General features: G+C 40.6%; 1 protein-coding gene across 2 annotated transcripts in view; it reads left to right on the plus strand.

Moving 5' to 3' along the window:
- The window catches only part of LOC134205859 (protein yellow), a 49,117-nt gene extending 45,012 nt beyond the window's left edge, over positions 1 to 4,105 (plus strand). For both annotated transcript variants that reach the window (XM_062681517.1, XM_062681518.1), the window contains exon 2: positions 2,511 to 4,105. In XM_062681517.1, the coding sequence (XP_062537501.1) occupies positions 2,511 to 3,931 (1,421 nt within the window). In that variant the 3' untranslated portion in view covers positions 3,932 to 4,105. The remainder of the gene's footprint in view (positions 1 to 2,510) is intronic.
- Positions 4,106 to 17,263: the final 13,158 nt, after the last annotated feature.

Consider the following 17,263-nt stretch of genomic DNA (forward strand, 5'->3'; position numbering starts at 1 on the left):
GGAAAGAGGCCCCAAAACGACCACCCCACCCCCCTCCCCCCCCCGATACAAAACGCCTTTTGTGGTTTCCCTCATATTTACCGTCATTAATATGTCCGTAACAAAACTAGATCTAAAATTATGTAGGATAGGCGAAGAAAGTTCCAAAATAGTGCATGAGAAGGTCGGAAAAACCGAAAATTTCCATATTTTGAAGAAACATCTAACATTTTGGCGAGGCAAAACGCCCTAGTGGCAATAACCTACAAAGTACTTGCGTCTCCACGGACTATCCATACTAGAATGCTGATTCGCCGACGCGTGGTACTTTGTTCCCTAGGAGCCGCCAGCTGAAAGGCGTTTTGCCTCATGAGTTTTCCGGCAACAAAATATCACCACTTTTTTGAAATGTGAATTACAAGGATGTTAACGATCATTCAATATTTGCGTTTGATCATTTAGTAGTTTGTCAATAACACATTCCAGAAGCTGAATTTCAGAGTTCAGTGCGTGATTTCTCTTGTTTCGGACTGCAGAACGATGACGCGATCGGCCGAAATATTTGTTCTGCATTGCGCGGCCGGTAATAAAAATCAGTTCAGTGCGAGATTTCTCTTGTTTCGGACTGCAGAACGATCGCGCGATCGGCCGAAATATTTGTTCTGCATTGCGCGGCCGGTAATAAGAGTAGCTATCGAACAAGTAAGTGCAGTGCGTGTTTTAGTCGTCGGGAAAAAATAAAGTATTTTGTGTTCGGTGGCTCATGCGCATGTCGCGCGCGGTCGAAAAAAGCGAGTTCTTCAATAGTTTGCTGTAGCCATCGAACAAGTGAGTACAGAGTGCTGCTCTTCCGTGCGGTCGTCCAAAACGCGAATCTCCTTAGCTTTGATATGTCACCGGGCGTGTATGTTTTTTTTATCTTTTATTCTCGTATTAGTGTCATTTCCCATCCCATAGATCGCATTGCTTACCAAAGTGAATCCAGATAAATTATCCTTTGTAACTAAGACGATATCCTATCCCAAGACAATCGTGGAGATGCAGAGGTATACTCGGTCTCTAGTAGCAACGAGAGTCGGACTAACAATCCTTCCATTCCTATATGACCGTAAGGACGTGGCCGGCGCCGTTAACGACTTTAAATATTTGAGCTCCCGAAACGTGTACATTGAGAATGAGTAGCTAATCCCAAGCCCCATTCATTGTGTTCTCTGTACAATTTTGCAAGCTCAGTCAATCACGGAGTAGCAACTACGAATTGTGCGGTCATAATGCTCATGCCCATGCTCAACACATTCCAGAAGCTGAATTTCAAAATATGTTGTATGGTGGACTTCTAGGGCGAAGTTTTTTCTACAACTCTGCCTAATGGTTCGTTGTTTGAATTCCACTAGTAACGGAGTTATAGCATAGTTTCAGTAACTTAGACTAAATGATAACAAAATTCCAATCATTTAGTCTAAGTTACTGCAACTAGCGGTCTAACTCCGTTATTAGTTGAATTCTAATAACGAACCATTAGGCAAAGTTGTAGAAAAACCTTCGCACTAGAAGTCCACCATACAACATGTTTTGAAATTCAGCTTCTGGAATGAGTTATTGACAAAATATTAAATGATCGAACACAAATTACTGAATGATCGGTAACATCCTTGTGTGAATATTATCAATATGATTGAGATTTTTGTCAATTTTTGAATGGCATCAACTAGCTATCTTGTTTAACTAATGCATAATGTAAAAATATCCATGAATAGCGTTACAAATAAGACAATAAAGCAGTGTTTGCTTAGCTAGGGCATATTGCCCCTTCTTCCCCTACCAATGCAATCACCATTTCATTCCACCACAAGGTAACCAAAGAGCCTTCAAAGTGTCTTTGTTTATACGACTATCTGGATGACTACATCAAATAGATTGTCAATCGTTTTGGGTGACCAATATGTCAGGCCTCAAATCAAATTTGACTTAGATTAGCCTTTATTTGACACCATCTCATATTTACATACCAAATCAAAACTACTGGACTTCATTCAACTGACAGCCCACTGAGTCCATTTCAACACCCATTTCATGCAGCTACCACCAGACAGTCACATGCCTCCATTCATACCACATCGCACCCGACAGCTCTTTATCCAATTAATTCGAGAAACTCGCGATTAAAATCTCAACGTTCATATGCCGTGCAGCACTTCCACCTCGAAGTGGCATGGTTGGTAACCGATCTGTGAAATCAACCTCCCAATTTACCGAAACTTGACAACTTATGCAACCGCATTTCGGACCTACCTCAAACCACTGCGAACGATCATTCATTTGTTCGTTCATTCAGCCGAACAAACGGAAAGCAAAAAATGCACAACGTCGGTACCGTGATAAATGACTCGTAATGCTACCGACTGGCTTCCAATCTTGCAGTCAAGTTCAAGGTCGATTCAATTTCAGTGCACCAATAAATTTGTATTCATTGAACGATTTCGCTGACACAAAAATAATTTCTTCTAATTTCTATTTCTTCCCTCTGGCAGGCATCCCATCCACTCTGAACTACATCGATATGAATCAGACCCCGTCGGGTTCTCCCCCACTGATCCCGTACCCCAGCTGGGCCAACAACGTCGCCGGAGACTGCCAGAACGGCCTATCCACCGTCTACCGTATCAAGGCTGACAAGTGCGGACGCCTCTGGGTCCTGGACACCGGTACCGTCGGAATCGGCAACACCACCCAGCAGCTCTGCCCGTACGCACTGAACATCTTCGACCTGAAAACCAACACTCGCCTGCGTCGGTACGAACTGCGTGCCGAAGACACCAACCAGAACACCTTCATCGCTAACATTGCCATTGACATGGGACGCAGCTGCGACGACACCTTTGCCTACATGTCCGATGAGCTGGGCTATGGACTGATTGCCTACTCGTTCGAAAAGAACAAGTCCTGGCGATTCGAGCACAGCTTCTTCTTCCCGGATCCGCTGCGCGGTGACTTCAACGTCGCCGGTCTGAACTTCCAATGGGGTGAGGAAGGCATCTTCGGAATGTCACTTTCTCCAATGCAAGCCGACGGTTTCCGCACCATGTACTTCTCTCCTCTGGCTAGCCACCGCGAATTCATGGTTTCCACCCAAGTTCTGCGCGACGAAGAAGGAGCTGAGGAAAGCTTCCATAAGTTCAGCTATCTGAAGGAACGAGGACCAAACAGTCACACCACTTCCCGAGTGATGAGCGAAACCGGACTGCAGCTGTTCAACCTGATCGATCAGAACTCCGTCGGATGCTGGCATTCATCGCTCCCATACAGCCCCGAAAACCACGGAATCGTCGATCGCGACGACGTCGAACTGGTCTTCCCCGCTGACGTCAAGATCGATCAGGAAGAGAACGTGTGGGTCATCTCCGATCGTATGCCCGTTTTCCTCATTGCCGAACTGGACTACAGTGACGTCAATTTCCGCATCTTCTCCGCCCCGCTGAGCACTCTGGTCGCCGGAACCGTCTGCGACGTGCGGCCGCATCTCCACGCCGCCCCTGGTGCCATCCAGTCCAAATTCGGTGGATCCGATCTGACGACATATTCGGACGTCACCCTCCTCCCACCCGGCTACACTCAACCCATCAGCTACACCCCGTCTGCCTATGCTCCAACCGTAGCTCCGGTCGCCAAGTACACGTCTGCTCCGGCGTACGAGCACCCGACCTCTCACATGTACACGACTCAGGAATATCCGTCGACAGCCAAGGCGTACCACTACAACAAGTACCACGGCATTGAGTACCAAACGCACGGCAATGGTCAAGCCGACTACCACTTTGGTCACGGCGGCCACTACCAGCAGCACGACCAAGGTCAGGACCAAGGATATTACGGCGGCGGTGGTCACCACCACCGGTATTGGGGAGGAGCTGGCGACAAGAAGTCGGAATCCTGGAAGCAGCAACTGTATTAGAAATCCACCTTCGGCTGCTGCCTTTGAGGTCAAGCCGGTACCATTATCATTTTAGGGAGATTTAGGTAAATTATTTGTCAGTGTACATCTACTCGTCATGTGTCCTAACTTTAAGTCAGTGTAAGAACGAACGAACCAACTCAAGTCGAATAAAATAAGATTTTTGTTACGAAACTGCGTTTGATTCGATGACTTTTCCCTTTCTTGCGGCACATCGAGAGCAGGTGTGACTCCACCGCACGTTTAACCGGTTCACTATGGGATTGACGGTGGCAAAATATCGGACGTACATCAAACGTTGATTTGTGTAATTTTCATAGCGTTTATATTCATTTATAAGCTTAAAAGATTCTAGAGTAAAATTAACATTTCGTTTTTATCTAGACGGACTAGAAAGCCAATTCGTCGAACATACTAAGAATAATCCAATAAAGATACCTCGATAATTTTGAGGCACACGGTCAGACCAAACCTAACTTGTACAGAAATACCCCACGGTGCGGTCCCGCTCTAGTAAATCACCGCAAAAGTGCATCGAGTTCTCCGCACCTAATGGTCGTCATTTGTCGAACCCTATTAGCACTTGGCAAACTGGATTCCAGGTCTCATTGCGTTTCCCCCGCAGCTTTACGCACGACGTCGCGTCGTCGCCACGTCATAAAAATCAGCGGCAGATCAAGCTGCTTGTCATTAAATACTACGTCGAGTATTTTATCGCCGGAAAGCAATCGAAAGATCATGCAACGATACCATTTGGGTGGTGGTTTTATGAGTTCACTTCGCTACAGATTCAAATGACTTACCCAAAGTCAGCGAAGTGGGGTGGTAAGACGTGTGGAAGGTCAAAAAACAAGCATGGTTTGATACATTAATGCATGAATGAGATTGATCGGTAGCATTAGCAAATGAGTCCTTGACCGGATTCTAGAGAACAGGTTCATTGGTAATAATACGGTACACGAGAGAAATAATGACCGAAATTTGTGGGGAATGTCACTTGCATGCTTACTTGCCATTACTGTCCAATAAGGAAGCTTGATTTGAAGGATAATTGAAGGCTGTGCACCAGTTTGGTACATGTTCATGGGCCTTTCTGCGAAAAGTAACAGCGAACAAGCCGAACCCGTGATCGACCTTCAGTGCGTGAATCGCTATAATGCTTAGTCAGATCGCAACCAACTGAGTGCGGCTTACCAATTCGATTAAAAAGAACTAAATAAGACACCGAAACATAAACATAAGCAACCATCAAAAGCATATTACGAGTCCTTTTCTCAGTCAATTTAAACACAACCTATTTATTGCTTCAGGTGCTGATCTGACTATCAGAATTGCTGAATTTAAGAACAGAAACTTGGGATTAAATTTGTGTAGCATTTGAGTTGTACTGAGATTGTACTTGGACTGAATTTGGTTTGGATTTGGATTGGATTTGGATTGGATTTGGATTGGATTTGGATTGGATTTGGATTGGATTTGGATTGGATTGGATTGGATTTGGATTGGATTTGGATTGGATTTGAATTGGATTTGGATTGGATTTGGTTTGGATTTGGATTGGATTTGGATTGGTTATGGATTTGGATTGGATTTGAATTGCATTTGGTTTGGATTGTGTTTGGTTTGGATTGGTTTGGATTGGTTTGGTTGGTTGGATTGGTTTGGATTGGTTTGGATTGGTTTGGATTGGTTTGGATTGGTTTGGATTGGTTTGGATTGGTTTGGATTGGTTTGGATTGGTTGGATTGGTTTGGATTGGTTTGGTTGGTTTGGATTGGTTTGGATTGGTTTGGATTGGTTTGGAATGGTTTGGTTGGTTTGGATTGGTTTGGATTGGTTTGGATTGGTTTGGATTGGTTTGGATTGGTTTGGATTGGTTTGGATTGGTTTGGATTGGTTTGGATTGGTTTGGATTGGTTTGGATTGGTTTGGATTGGTTTGGATTGGTTTGGATTGGTTTGGATTGGTTTGGATTTGATTTGGATTGGTTTGGATTGGTTTGGATTGGTTTGGATTGGTTTGGATTGGTTTGGATTGGATTTGGATTGGTTTGGATTGGTTTGGTTGGTTTGGATTGGTTTGGATTGGTTTGGATTGGTTTGGATTGGTTTGGATTGGTTTGGATTGGTTTGGATTGGTTTGGATTGGTTTGGTTTTGGATTGGATTGGATTTGGTTTGGATTGGATTGGATTTGGGTTTGGATTGGATTTGGATTTGGATTGGATTTGGTTTGGATTGGATTGGATTGGATTTGGATTGGATTTGGATTGGATTTGGATTGGATTTGGATTGGATTTGGATTGGATTTGGATTGGATTTGGATTGGATTTGGATTGGATTTGGATCAAATTTAATACCTTTATGTTGCTTTATTTGTAATGAGATGACCATAGGAGCTATGAGATGATGTCGAGGAACAGTAAGCTTAATTTGTTTCCTTCCAAATGTCGTTGAATTCCGCATGCCTTTTACTGTGGAAGTTTTTCCACAGTCATAAACAGTTTTAATTTTATAATAAAGGTATAATGCGTTGAACATAATGATATAATTGCACGGATCAATCTATCACCTCTGATGAATATCAATAAATTGTGCACTATTACATCAATTACATCATTTTCTCCTTCTTCTTCAGCCGATTATTTATGCTACAATTGATTAATCAAGTGTCAACTTTAAGCTTCTCTCGACATTCGCCTCTAGCTACCGGGGACAGGCGCAGCAATTAAGGTTCTGCGCCACACGCCAAGATACCGCCTCTCATACTCCCCCGCGCCAGCTCTTATTTCAACACACAGGCAGCCACCCGACTCCTTCACCGACTTATCCACCATAACATCCAGTTCACTGCGGAGTATGCAAACATGCCGAGGCACGCGATTGCTGATTTATGCACCTGATTTGACTGCCCTGTCAGCAGCGATGTGTGCAAAAATCGTCGACGCTCCTGCGATGCCGGCTCTTCCGATCGATGTAAACAACGAAAGAAAGCCACATGCTTATGGTCCGGCGAACACCATCAAGGCCGATCGATTGCCGGCTGGTCTACAATCGGTTCGATATCTTGATGCTATGAACACTCGAACGTTCGATCGGACCTCGGTACTCGCAATGGAGGACAGCATCATCAGTGCACGTAATATGTCGTTCGAGCCTCTTTTGGAAAAGTCCAGGTCCGACAGAGTAGGTAACTGTGCCATTTCAATAAACGCAACTATGATAGCGATCTAATTGGTACCTTCACTCCGATATCATTGGCGATGGAAGGCACGCACCGCTTTTGATCGACACTCATCGTGAAAATTCCTTTGATCGTTTACAACGACTTCTTCCATCGCTTTGGAACGTAGGAGCTCAGTTTTTGCTCTTATTGCATTTTCATAAATATTTCCGGCACGAACACGACTCGTTTGAAGCCAACCAAACCTTTCACATCGACTTGGCAGCACAATGTTGAAGGGTGTCATGCGCAAGAATGCACGTTGCGCCAGGTCCTAAGAAAAAGTAGGACCGGCAGCTGATTGACGTTACTTAATTATGTTACGCACTGGTGTGTACTGTATGGCGTTAGATCTTCTGCGTTTGATAGAATACCAAGAAGGTAGTTATATCAAGTATTAGTATGTAATATGTATAGTGTGATGAACGTGACAAATATGGACGATAAGCTTTACAATTTGAGATGCAAACACTCAAGACGTGTTTTGTTATCCTCAGTTTTGAACACATGAATTTTCTTTGTTCCAGATGACTTATTTCACTACACATTGCTATGATTGAATGAATTGGCTTTGAGCGGCGATGTAGTCGTTATTCTTAAATTATGTAATTAAGATGGGTAGATTCTGTACCTTAGCCGTACGGTGGGATGCACGGCCACAAAGCAAGATCATGCTGAGGGTGGTTGGGTTCGATTCCCGGTGTCGGTCTAGGCAATTTTCGGTTTGGAAATTGTCTCGACTTCCTGGGCATAAAAGTATCATCGTGTTAGCCTCAAAATAAACTAATGCAAAAATGGTAACTAAGCTAAGAAACCTCGCAGTGAATAACTGTGGAAGTGCTGAATGAACCCTAAGCTGCAAGGCAGCAATGTCCCAGTGCACAGTGGGGAAAATCCGACCCAAAAAGGTACATATTTATTGCGGCTACTTGCTGCGCCGGAAAAATACATTTCCTGAAGGGAAAATCCACGACGATTGTACGACAATTCCCCGAATAACAATTCCCCGAATGCAATTTCCCCGAATGCAATTTCCCCGAATAACAATTCCCCGAATGTAACATTTCCCCGAACGCATCTCCCTTCTTTTTGAGTGCGGCCTAAGATGCTTCAGGATGGGAAGCATTTTCGGTTCCTTGTGCACAGTATATCCATTGTACTGAATTATAATACATTCAATACATTTTGCGTAATAAGGGATCTAATATGATTGTACGACAATTCCCCGAATGCAATTTCCCCAAATGTAATTTCCCCGAATGTAAAAATTCCCCGAAAGCAATTTTCCCGAATGTAACAATTTCCCGAATGTAACATTTCCCCGAATGAAACAATTCCCCGAAAATAATGTATCTCCTGAAAACACATCTTTGCAATCGACTGCATGCCTCCAAACCGAGCAGTATTCAAAGATTCGATCAAAAGAGTCTTCTTGAAGATTATCAGCTGAAGATCTTTCGATAGTATTGGATATTCTTGATTCGATTACGATTGAACGCGTTTTGGTAAATATGTTTTGATCTCCGTTCCTTCCTTGTATATATTCTTAAGATAAGGAAATGGTGGGTCTAAATACTTTTAAAGAAAAATAATGTGATTGCCCGGAATAAGGCAACGGTGAATATGATGCCTTCTTTCAAAAGAATGCATCTGCCTGGAACAATGCAATGGTAAATGTGTAAAGTAGGTTTTCTTCTTCTACTTCTTATTGGCATTACATCCTCACACTAGGACAGAGCCGCCTCGCAGCTTAGTGTTCATTAAGCACTTCCATCACCCAACCAGAGATTGCAACATTTTATTGCAATCTCGCATTAGTTTCGCGTACAGTTTGCCATAATTTGCGACATATGCACAGATTGTATTAAGTAAACGGCAGGCCCTTGCATTAGGTCTCCGGTCACGAGAAAATAAGAACTGGTTATGTGTTAGTGTCTACATTGAATCTAATTTTACACTCCCCCATCGAGGAGTGAAATGCTGTATACTTCGACAACCTCAGCAACCTTACAAAAAAAATCGGTCAAAGACGGGTATTGAACCCGGACCCTCCACACTTTGCACATCTAGACTGACGCGCTAACCATCTGGACTATTTACCAGATGAGGAACGATGTGACCAAAGGCAATCATGATCCACGTTTCATGCTATGCGGATGCGACAAGTGGAAGGGTAGCAGGGATAGCAATGAGTGATCAGGCATTGAAACCGTGAGTGAAGTGGACGAGCATTGATCTAATTGAATCATAGCATCCTGTGCCAGTGAGTGAACAGCCTTGCTCAGATGGATACCAAACAATGATTATGAGCGTTCGTTGCTGCGTAAACAACGAGCAACAGAGTTCGCCAAGCCAAACTTGGTATGGTATCCAGGGAAGCTACGATTGGAGCATTTGTGTTACGCTCGCTCTACTAGAATAAAACCAAAACACATCAGGTGTTCTGCTGTATTCACTCTGCTTTCAAGTAGCTGGAATAGAGAAGAGAAAGTATCAAAGCCTCCCATGCAGTATATCAGAGTTCCATTCTTATAGTGTGTGATATTCCATATTTGAGCACAACACAATATCATTCTTAATTACAGGTTCTATATTTATTCACCAAAACACTGCTCTTCATTTCACTCCGCATTGACACTCTAATGCACGCCTACCTCCAACTACTCGATTCCCAATCTACACGATTATTCTAGAATACCACATCCTCCCCTGACAGAAATAAGAATGTACCAAATTATTAATGTAACAGAAAAGTGTAATCAGCAGACTAAGTTCGTTCTTCAGTCCGTACGGTTGACGCATTGTAGGTGTTGTGGCCGGTCGATTCATTCAGTACGATTATCGGTTGACATGCTATCATAGATACAATTGTAATGTCGTTTAACCTCATCTTCCTCCGGTGACAATGAAAAAAGTAACTGAAAAAAAGGAAATAATTATGTTATATTTGTTAATATTATGGAAATAAATCAACACAATCTGTCAAACTGCTTGGTTTCCGCCCTTCAGCATTTAATTTTCATTTGCATTCTTAGCAGCTTTCCACTTATCTCTTTGATGGTCAAACAATCCATTTCCCAGGTTGCTTGTTCTTTGGTTGCCAATCATCAGCCAATTTTCAGCTCTCTCCTCTGGTAAACAAAACTACATGTTCAGGTCCCTGTAATTTGCCATATTTTATGGGCCTGTCGATTTCTATATTCTTGTTCACTAAGTACAGCTCATGATTCATACATCTGCGCCATTCTCCATTTTGCACCACGCCTCCAAGTATTGAGCGCCGCTTTTTTTTTCGCTCAAACTTGCTTTTCCCATTATACTCGTTCCTAAACACCTTCAAAGGCTAAGTTGAACAGCACTTGCGTATCGCCCTGATTCAGTTCCCCCAATGCCATGAATGAATCGAATGTTCCACTGTTTGTTCCGAAGCTCGATTTTTACCCATATAGCGTCGTAGAATCAATTTAATCAGCAATGATCGAAAGTCATGTTCTAGCATTCTCTGCCACAGTTCGTTCCATTTCACTGAGTCGCAGGCTGCTTTAAAGTCCAAGTCGAATATCAACCAAAACTTTAATTGATCGCTGTTAACCTAGAAAATATTTGCTGAGGAATATAGAACTTAGCTGAAAAATAACATTAACAAAACAAATATATGGATAAGGTACAATATTTTTATAAGCATAAGTAGATATACTAGAGTGATGACATCTGTTTATCGTCAGGAAGTTATTCTAGTATAAAACTCATAGCATTTTTATTATGATGCTAATTACAACCTGATTGATAATTACATTCCGGAGCTATAACCAAAAAAAAAACACAATAGCGATTCTGGTTAAAAAGCGAATAGAATATACCACTAATGTTTCCTTTTATTTATGATAAAATACCCAATATAAACAAAAATATTATAGTAATCATTCACACAAAAAAATAATAGTATCGATTTTATTAAACATAAAAATTTTATTCTCATATATATTTCCACCTTTTTATTCAATAAACGAGAAGGCCACTAACATTTTATTTGATGCTTCGATATTTTTCTGAATTGAATTTGAATATGTTTTATCAAAACTAGTAAACAGTGCCCAACGTTTCTTAGATCATATCTCAAACCTACTGTTTTTTTTTAGCTCGGAGCGTTTATCTAAACAAGCCATACAGCCTTCAGCATAATTTGTCTACTGCAGATGTACTAACAAGGCAATACCTTGAATTTAACTTTTTCGATTATCAGAAATCTTTGCAAGTTGTATGTAGTTTTTTCTCCAATATTTTTCAACAATTTGATTGAATCTATCTCCGAAAAATGAGACTCTAGCGTTAGAAGTATCTTGTAGCGCAATACTAAACAGAGTTGGAAAGTTCATGTGGAGAACGTCTATTTACTCTTTGTTTCATCCATACCAGCTTTGAAGTGGGGAATAGGTAATCGCGATGCATATGGCCATAAATTTGAATTTCTCTTGTCGGAAAAAATATAAGAAAGTGTTGGGTTCAACCAGATTCGTTTGTTTTAAATATTCATCGTGTGTGGCATGTTACTTCTGTTATGATTCATATAACAAACACTTTTAAAATATTTTGTTTTTTTTTTATAAGCCAAAAATTAAAATTTACATATGATCACATGATACTCCTATTTGAATGATTGTATTTCAATGAGGGGTTTCATTCGGCTAAATAACAAGCTCTAATTTTTTTTAATTCCAATGTCAAATACAGGGAGCGGAAAACTCGATACAATTCAAATTTCAAGCTATTTTACTTGGAACCTGCAAATTTTCTCTCAATGTTTTACGTACCCGTTACTATTTTCTCACAATTAATTTTCATTATGCCAATCTTTTTTTTAAAATTATTTCAAAGATTTTGTCGATTGCTTCGCATATATTCAAGTGCCAATTGTAAAATAATTCATACCTTTTCTTTTATTGAAATCCTCGATAGATTTGGAATGACTCAAGAAATTGAGTTTTGTTTGGAATGAACTATAAATAATTAGTAAGAGTCAATTTACTCTTTCTGCTTACAACTTTTCTCGACAGGATGAATACTTTATACCGCTTGCCATTTACCCTATCCGCACAGATGTGAACAAAGTTTGAACGCACATTAAGAATTCCGTCTATTTTACAATATAGCATGTCCAAAAAGTAATTGAGGACTTTTTTAGAAGATAGCATTAAAACGGACACCAGGTGGCTTTGTCCTCACCATCGATGGAATAAACTGGCCTTGGGTTTAGTTTCTCACAACGATGTAACAAACTCCAAATTTTGGACTTTACTCGGCTCAACCTTTTTTACAAACACCAGTTTACCTACTTGGGCTTTACCCGACTAATCTCTTTTAACTGTTCAACTAACACCATGGTCTTGGGCTTCACCCGACTCATCTATCTCCGCTGTGAAAACAAACTCCAAATGGCCTTGGGATTAGCCCAATCCATCCATCTCCGCTATGAGAACAAACACCAGATGGCCTTGGACTTAACCCGACTCATCTCTTTCAACTATTCAACGAACATGAGATGGTCTTGGGCTTAACCCGACTCATCTATCTCCGCAGTGAAAACAAATAACAGATGGCCTTGGGCTCAACCCGACTCATCTCTTCAATATATACAACGACACCAGATGGCCTTGGGCTTAACCCGACTCATCTCTTTCAACTATTCAACCAACACTAGATGGCCTTGGGCTTAACCCGACTCATCTATCTCCGCAGTGAAAACAAATAACAGATGGCCTTGGGCTCAACCCGACTCATCTCTTCAATATACACAACGACACCAGATGGCCTTGGGCTTAACCCGACTCATCTCTTTCAACTATTCAACGAACACTAGGTGGCCTTGGGCCTAACCCGACTCATCTATCTCCAACAACACCCAACACAACACTTAACCCTTCTACCAGGACTTGAAAAAAATCATTGAAATACAATGGTTGATTGAGCTTCAATTATTAATTTAATCATCATTGAAAAAAAATCTACATCGTCTTTAGTTTTTGCTATCTATCAATTCTTGAAGAAAGATATTTCCAGATTTAAATCATTTCACTGTAATAAATTAATACATTCTTACTGTCAACAATCGATAAGTTCAACTAATAAAATCTATAATAGCACACCTAACCACTCTCCAATCAGATGAAATTTATGTTAAGCCTCGTATTTGAAACAATAGGATGTGTGTTAAGTGTTTGGAGCATTGCGATATGCACAATGAAAAAAAAACCTTTGTTTACTATATTTTTATTAATTAAAACTAGATTGATTTCTTACCATTCCTTCTCAGTCACTTATTTACCTTACAAACAGTTTCCGAGTTGAAGTTTCAAAATAAATACATCCTTCTTAAAAGCTACTTTCGAGCCCAAAAGATCTTTTCATGCCAAATTATAAATACTGAAATACTGAATACGTTTGTATTGTCGGCGTAGCACGTAGTTAGAATTCGGAAGTCAGGACTTTCGAACCGAACTTTCTTCCGAAGTTTTATTTGTCAAATTAATTGATGCGTTGTTTAGCGCCTCTTTAGGCGAATCCAGTGCACTACTTCCGAAGTTATGAAAGTTGCCTGTATCTGGAGAAAAACCCAACTTCGGTATAAAAAGCGGTATAAATTTATTCCGGATACACGCAAATCGAAGCTTATCATGCGAAATTTTGCGGCGAAATGCTCTTTCTATATAAAGATTTTACAATTTCTTAAATAATCATGCAAGGAATGCAACCCATCAACAGAATCAACGGAAAAACAAAAGGTATAATGATCAAATTGCATTATGAGTAATTTTATATTTACTCTCAACTTAAACGAACTTTTATTTATATTTATGTTTGGTTTGATTTACTTAACCGTGTATTTTCAAAAAAACAAACAGGGCATATATAATAATTCACTATGCCTCCTTTCTTCTGTCACAATCTCACAATCATCGCATCATGATGCCTTCAGCGCGACAAAAAAAAACAAAAACTTACCGTTTGACAAAAACAAAACACTTCGATTTACCGCTCGCATAACCATAATTACCATTGCTTCAGCTGATTCTTTCATGGCTAGGATCGCCAATGTGATATTCCATATTTGAGCACAACACAATATCATTCTTAATTACAGGTTCTATATTTATTCACCAAAACACTGCTCTTCATTTCACTCCGCATTGACACTCTAATGCACGCCTACCTCAAACTACTCCTCGATTCCCAATCTACACGATTATTCTAGAATACCACATAGTGGACTTAATTTTCCTAATGTCTGAAAAGATTTTTCTAACAGCGTGTGGTAACAACACTCATTGTTAGGTTACCAAGTGATTTGCCTCACTCAGTTGTCTCCCATTGGTGAGCGATGAAGATCTTTAAACATTGAATCAACGAACGCCAAATTTCAACGATCTAGAAAACATCAGCGATTGGGCCGCAGTAGAGCATCAAGTTGGCATGAATTTAGCCGATTTTTACTCATGATCTGATTTTTTTCAATGCCTGTGAGTGATACGAGTGGAATTAGCACCATGCATATTTGTGTCCTTTTCCGTCATCAAGCTAAATGGAATCGGGAAGATTGTGTGGGTTAAAGTTATATTACTGTACACGATTCATATACTTGTCTAGGAGGAGCCAACGAGATTCGTTTGGATGTATTGATCGAAGCCAAATAAACCGACTTAATGCAATGAGCTGTATTAACACTAGGATTTATTCGCTAAAAAAACTCACGCGGATACATTCGTGCAGAAAATTGTTGTAACTAAATTTTCAAATGCCTTTCAGTGATTTTTCAACCGATATTCTCAGTTTTTTACCAATCTCTTATCCAGCTCTTCTAGTTTCTTGAAACTGCAAAACATTGTGTCTAGTTGTGCTCAATTTTTCACTAGAGCTGTGGGAGTAAAGCAACGGATTTAGAAAAATGCGATTTTGGAGATATACTTTGATTTCATTACCAAAAATGATATCTATTCATATAGTGATGATGGAAATGATAAAATAACACATAAAAGACATCACCTGGAACATGAGAACACATTTTGAGCATCCCTACTATGCATACGTTGATAATTCGGTGCCTTTAGGAACCACTTTATGCTACAGGATGTATGAAGCTTCAGAAAATGTTTTCAAGCATGTTGTCTACTGTGAACTTGTTAAAATAAATGTAAACTATATACGAAACATGTGTGATAATAAATTATGATGTTCTAGGATCTCCAAATTGTCCTGGAGTTTGAATCAAATGGTCAACCGAATCAACCAAGGCTTCCATGATGTCCCATACCGCGGTATCAACCCAATTATGACCTCCGAGTATTTATCTTTCACTTGCATCTCAAATTCAGGCATTTGAGATGTTGTAAGATCTCCAAATTGTCCTGAAGTTTGAGTAAAATTGTCTATCGAATCAACCAAAGCATCCATGATGGCCTCAGACGCAGTATCAACCCAATTATGTCCTCCGAGTATTTGTCTTTCACTTGCGTCTCAAATCCAAACATATGAGATGTTGTAAGATCTCCAAATTGTCCTGGAATGAATCAAATGGTCTACCGTATCAACCAAGGCTTCCATGATGTCCCATACCGCGGTATCAACCCAATTATGTCCTCCGAGTGTTTATATTCCACTTGCGTCTCAAATCCAGGCATTTGAGATGCTGTAAGAACTCCAAATTGTCCTGATGTTTGAGTAAAATGGTCTATTGAGTCAACCAAGGCATCCATGATGCTCCCAGCCGCAATATCAACCGAATCATGACCTCCGAGTATTTGTCTTTCACTTGCGTCTCAAATCCAAACATATGAGATGTTGTAAGATCTCCAAATTGTCCTGGAAATTGAATCAAATGGTTTACCGAATCAACCAAAGCTTCCATGATGTCCCATATCGCGGTATCAACCCAATTATGTCCTCCGAGTATTTATCTTCCACTTGCGTCTCAAATCCAGGCATTTGAGATGTTGTAAGATCTCCAAATTGTCCTGAAGTTTGAATCAAATGGTCTACCGAATCAACCAAGGCTTCCATGATGTCCCATACCGCGGTTTCAACCCAATTATGTCCTCCGAGTATTTATCTTTCACTTGCGTCTCAAATCCAGGCATTTGAGATGTTGTAAGATCTCCAAATTGTATTGAAGTGTGAGTAAAATGGTCTATCGAATCAATGAAGGCTTCCATGACGCCTCCTGCCAAGGTATCAACCCAATTGTATCTTCCGAGTATTTATATTTCACTTGCGTTTCGAGTCCAGGCATTTGAGATGTTCTAAGAACTCCGAATTATCCTGGATTTTGAGTAAAATGGTCTATCGAATCAACCAAGGCTTCCATGATATCCTTAGTCGCAGTATAAGCCCTATCATGTCCTCCGAATAATTTTCTTCCACCTGCGTCTCAAATCCAGGCACAGGAGATGTTGTAAGATCTTCAAATGGTCCTGGAGTATGAGTAAAATGATCTATTGAATCTACCAAGGCTTTCGTGATGTCCCAGCCACGGTATCAATCTAATTATGTCCTCCGAGTATTTATTTCATTTGCGTCTCAAATCCAGCCAATTGAGCTGTTGTTAGAGCTCCTAATTGTCCTGCAGTTTGAGTAAAATGGTCTATCGAATCAATCAAGGCTTCTATGGTGTCCTCTGCCGCGGTATCACCCCAATTATGAACTCCGAGTGTTTGTCTTCTACTTGCGTCTCAAATCCAGGCACATGAGATTTTGTAGGTTCTCCAAATTGTCCTGAAGTTTTAATGAAATGGTCTACCGAATCAACCAAGGCTTCCATGATGTCACATACCGCGGTTTCAACCCAATTATATCCTCAGAGTATTTATCTTTCACTTGCGTCTCAAATCCAGGCATTTGAGATGTTGTAAGATCTCCAAATTGTCCTGAAGTTTGAGTAAAATGGTCTATCGAATCAACCATGGCTTTCATGATGTCCCCAGACGCGGTTTCAACCCAGTTATGTCCTCCGACTATTTGCATTTCACTTGCACCTCAAATCCAGGCATATGAGATATTGTAAGATCTCCAAATTATCCCGGAGTATGAGTAAAATGGTTTATCGAATCAACCAAGGTTTCCA

Source organism: Armigeres subalbatus, chromosome 1 (genome assembly GCF_024139115.2).
Source record: "Armigeres subalbatus isolate Guangzhou_Male chromosome 1, GZ_Asu_2, whole genome shotgun sequence".
Taxonomy (NCBI): domain Eukaryota; kingdom Metazoa; phylum Arthropoda; class Insecta; order Diptera; family Culicidae; genus Armigeres; species Armigeres subalbatus.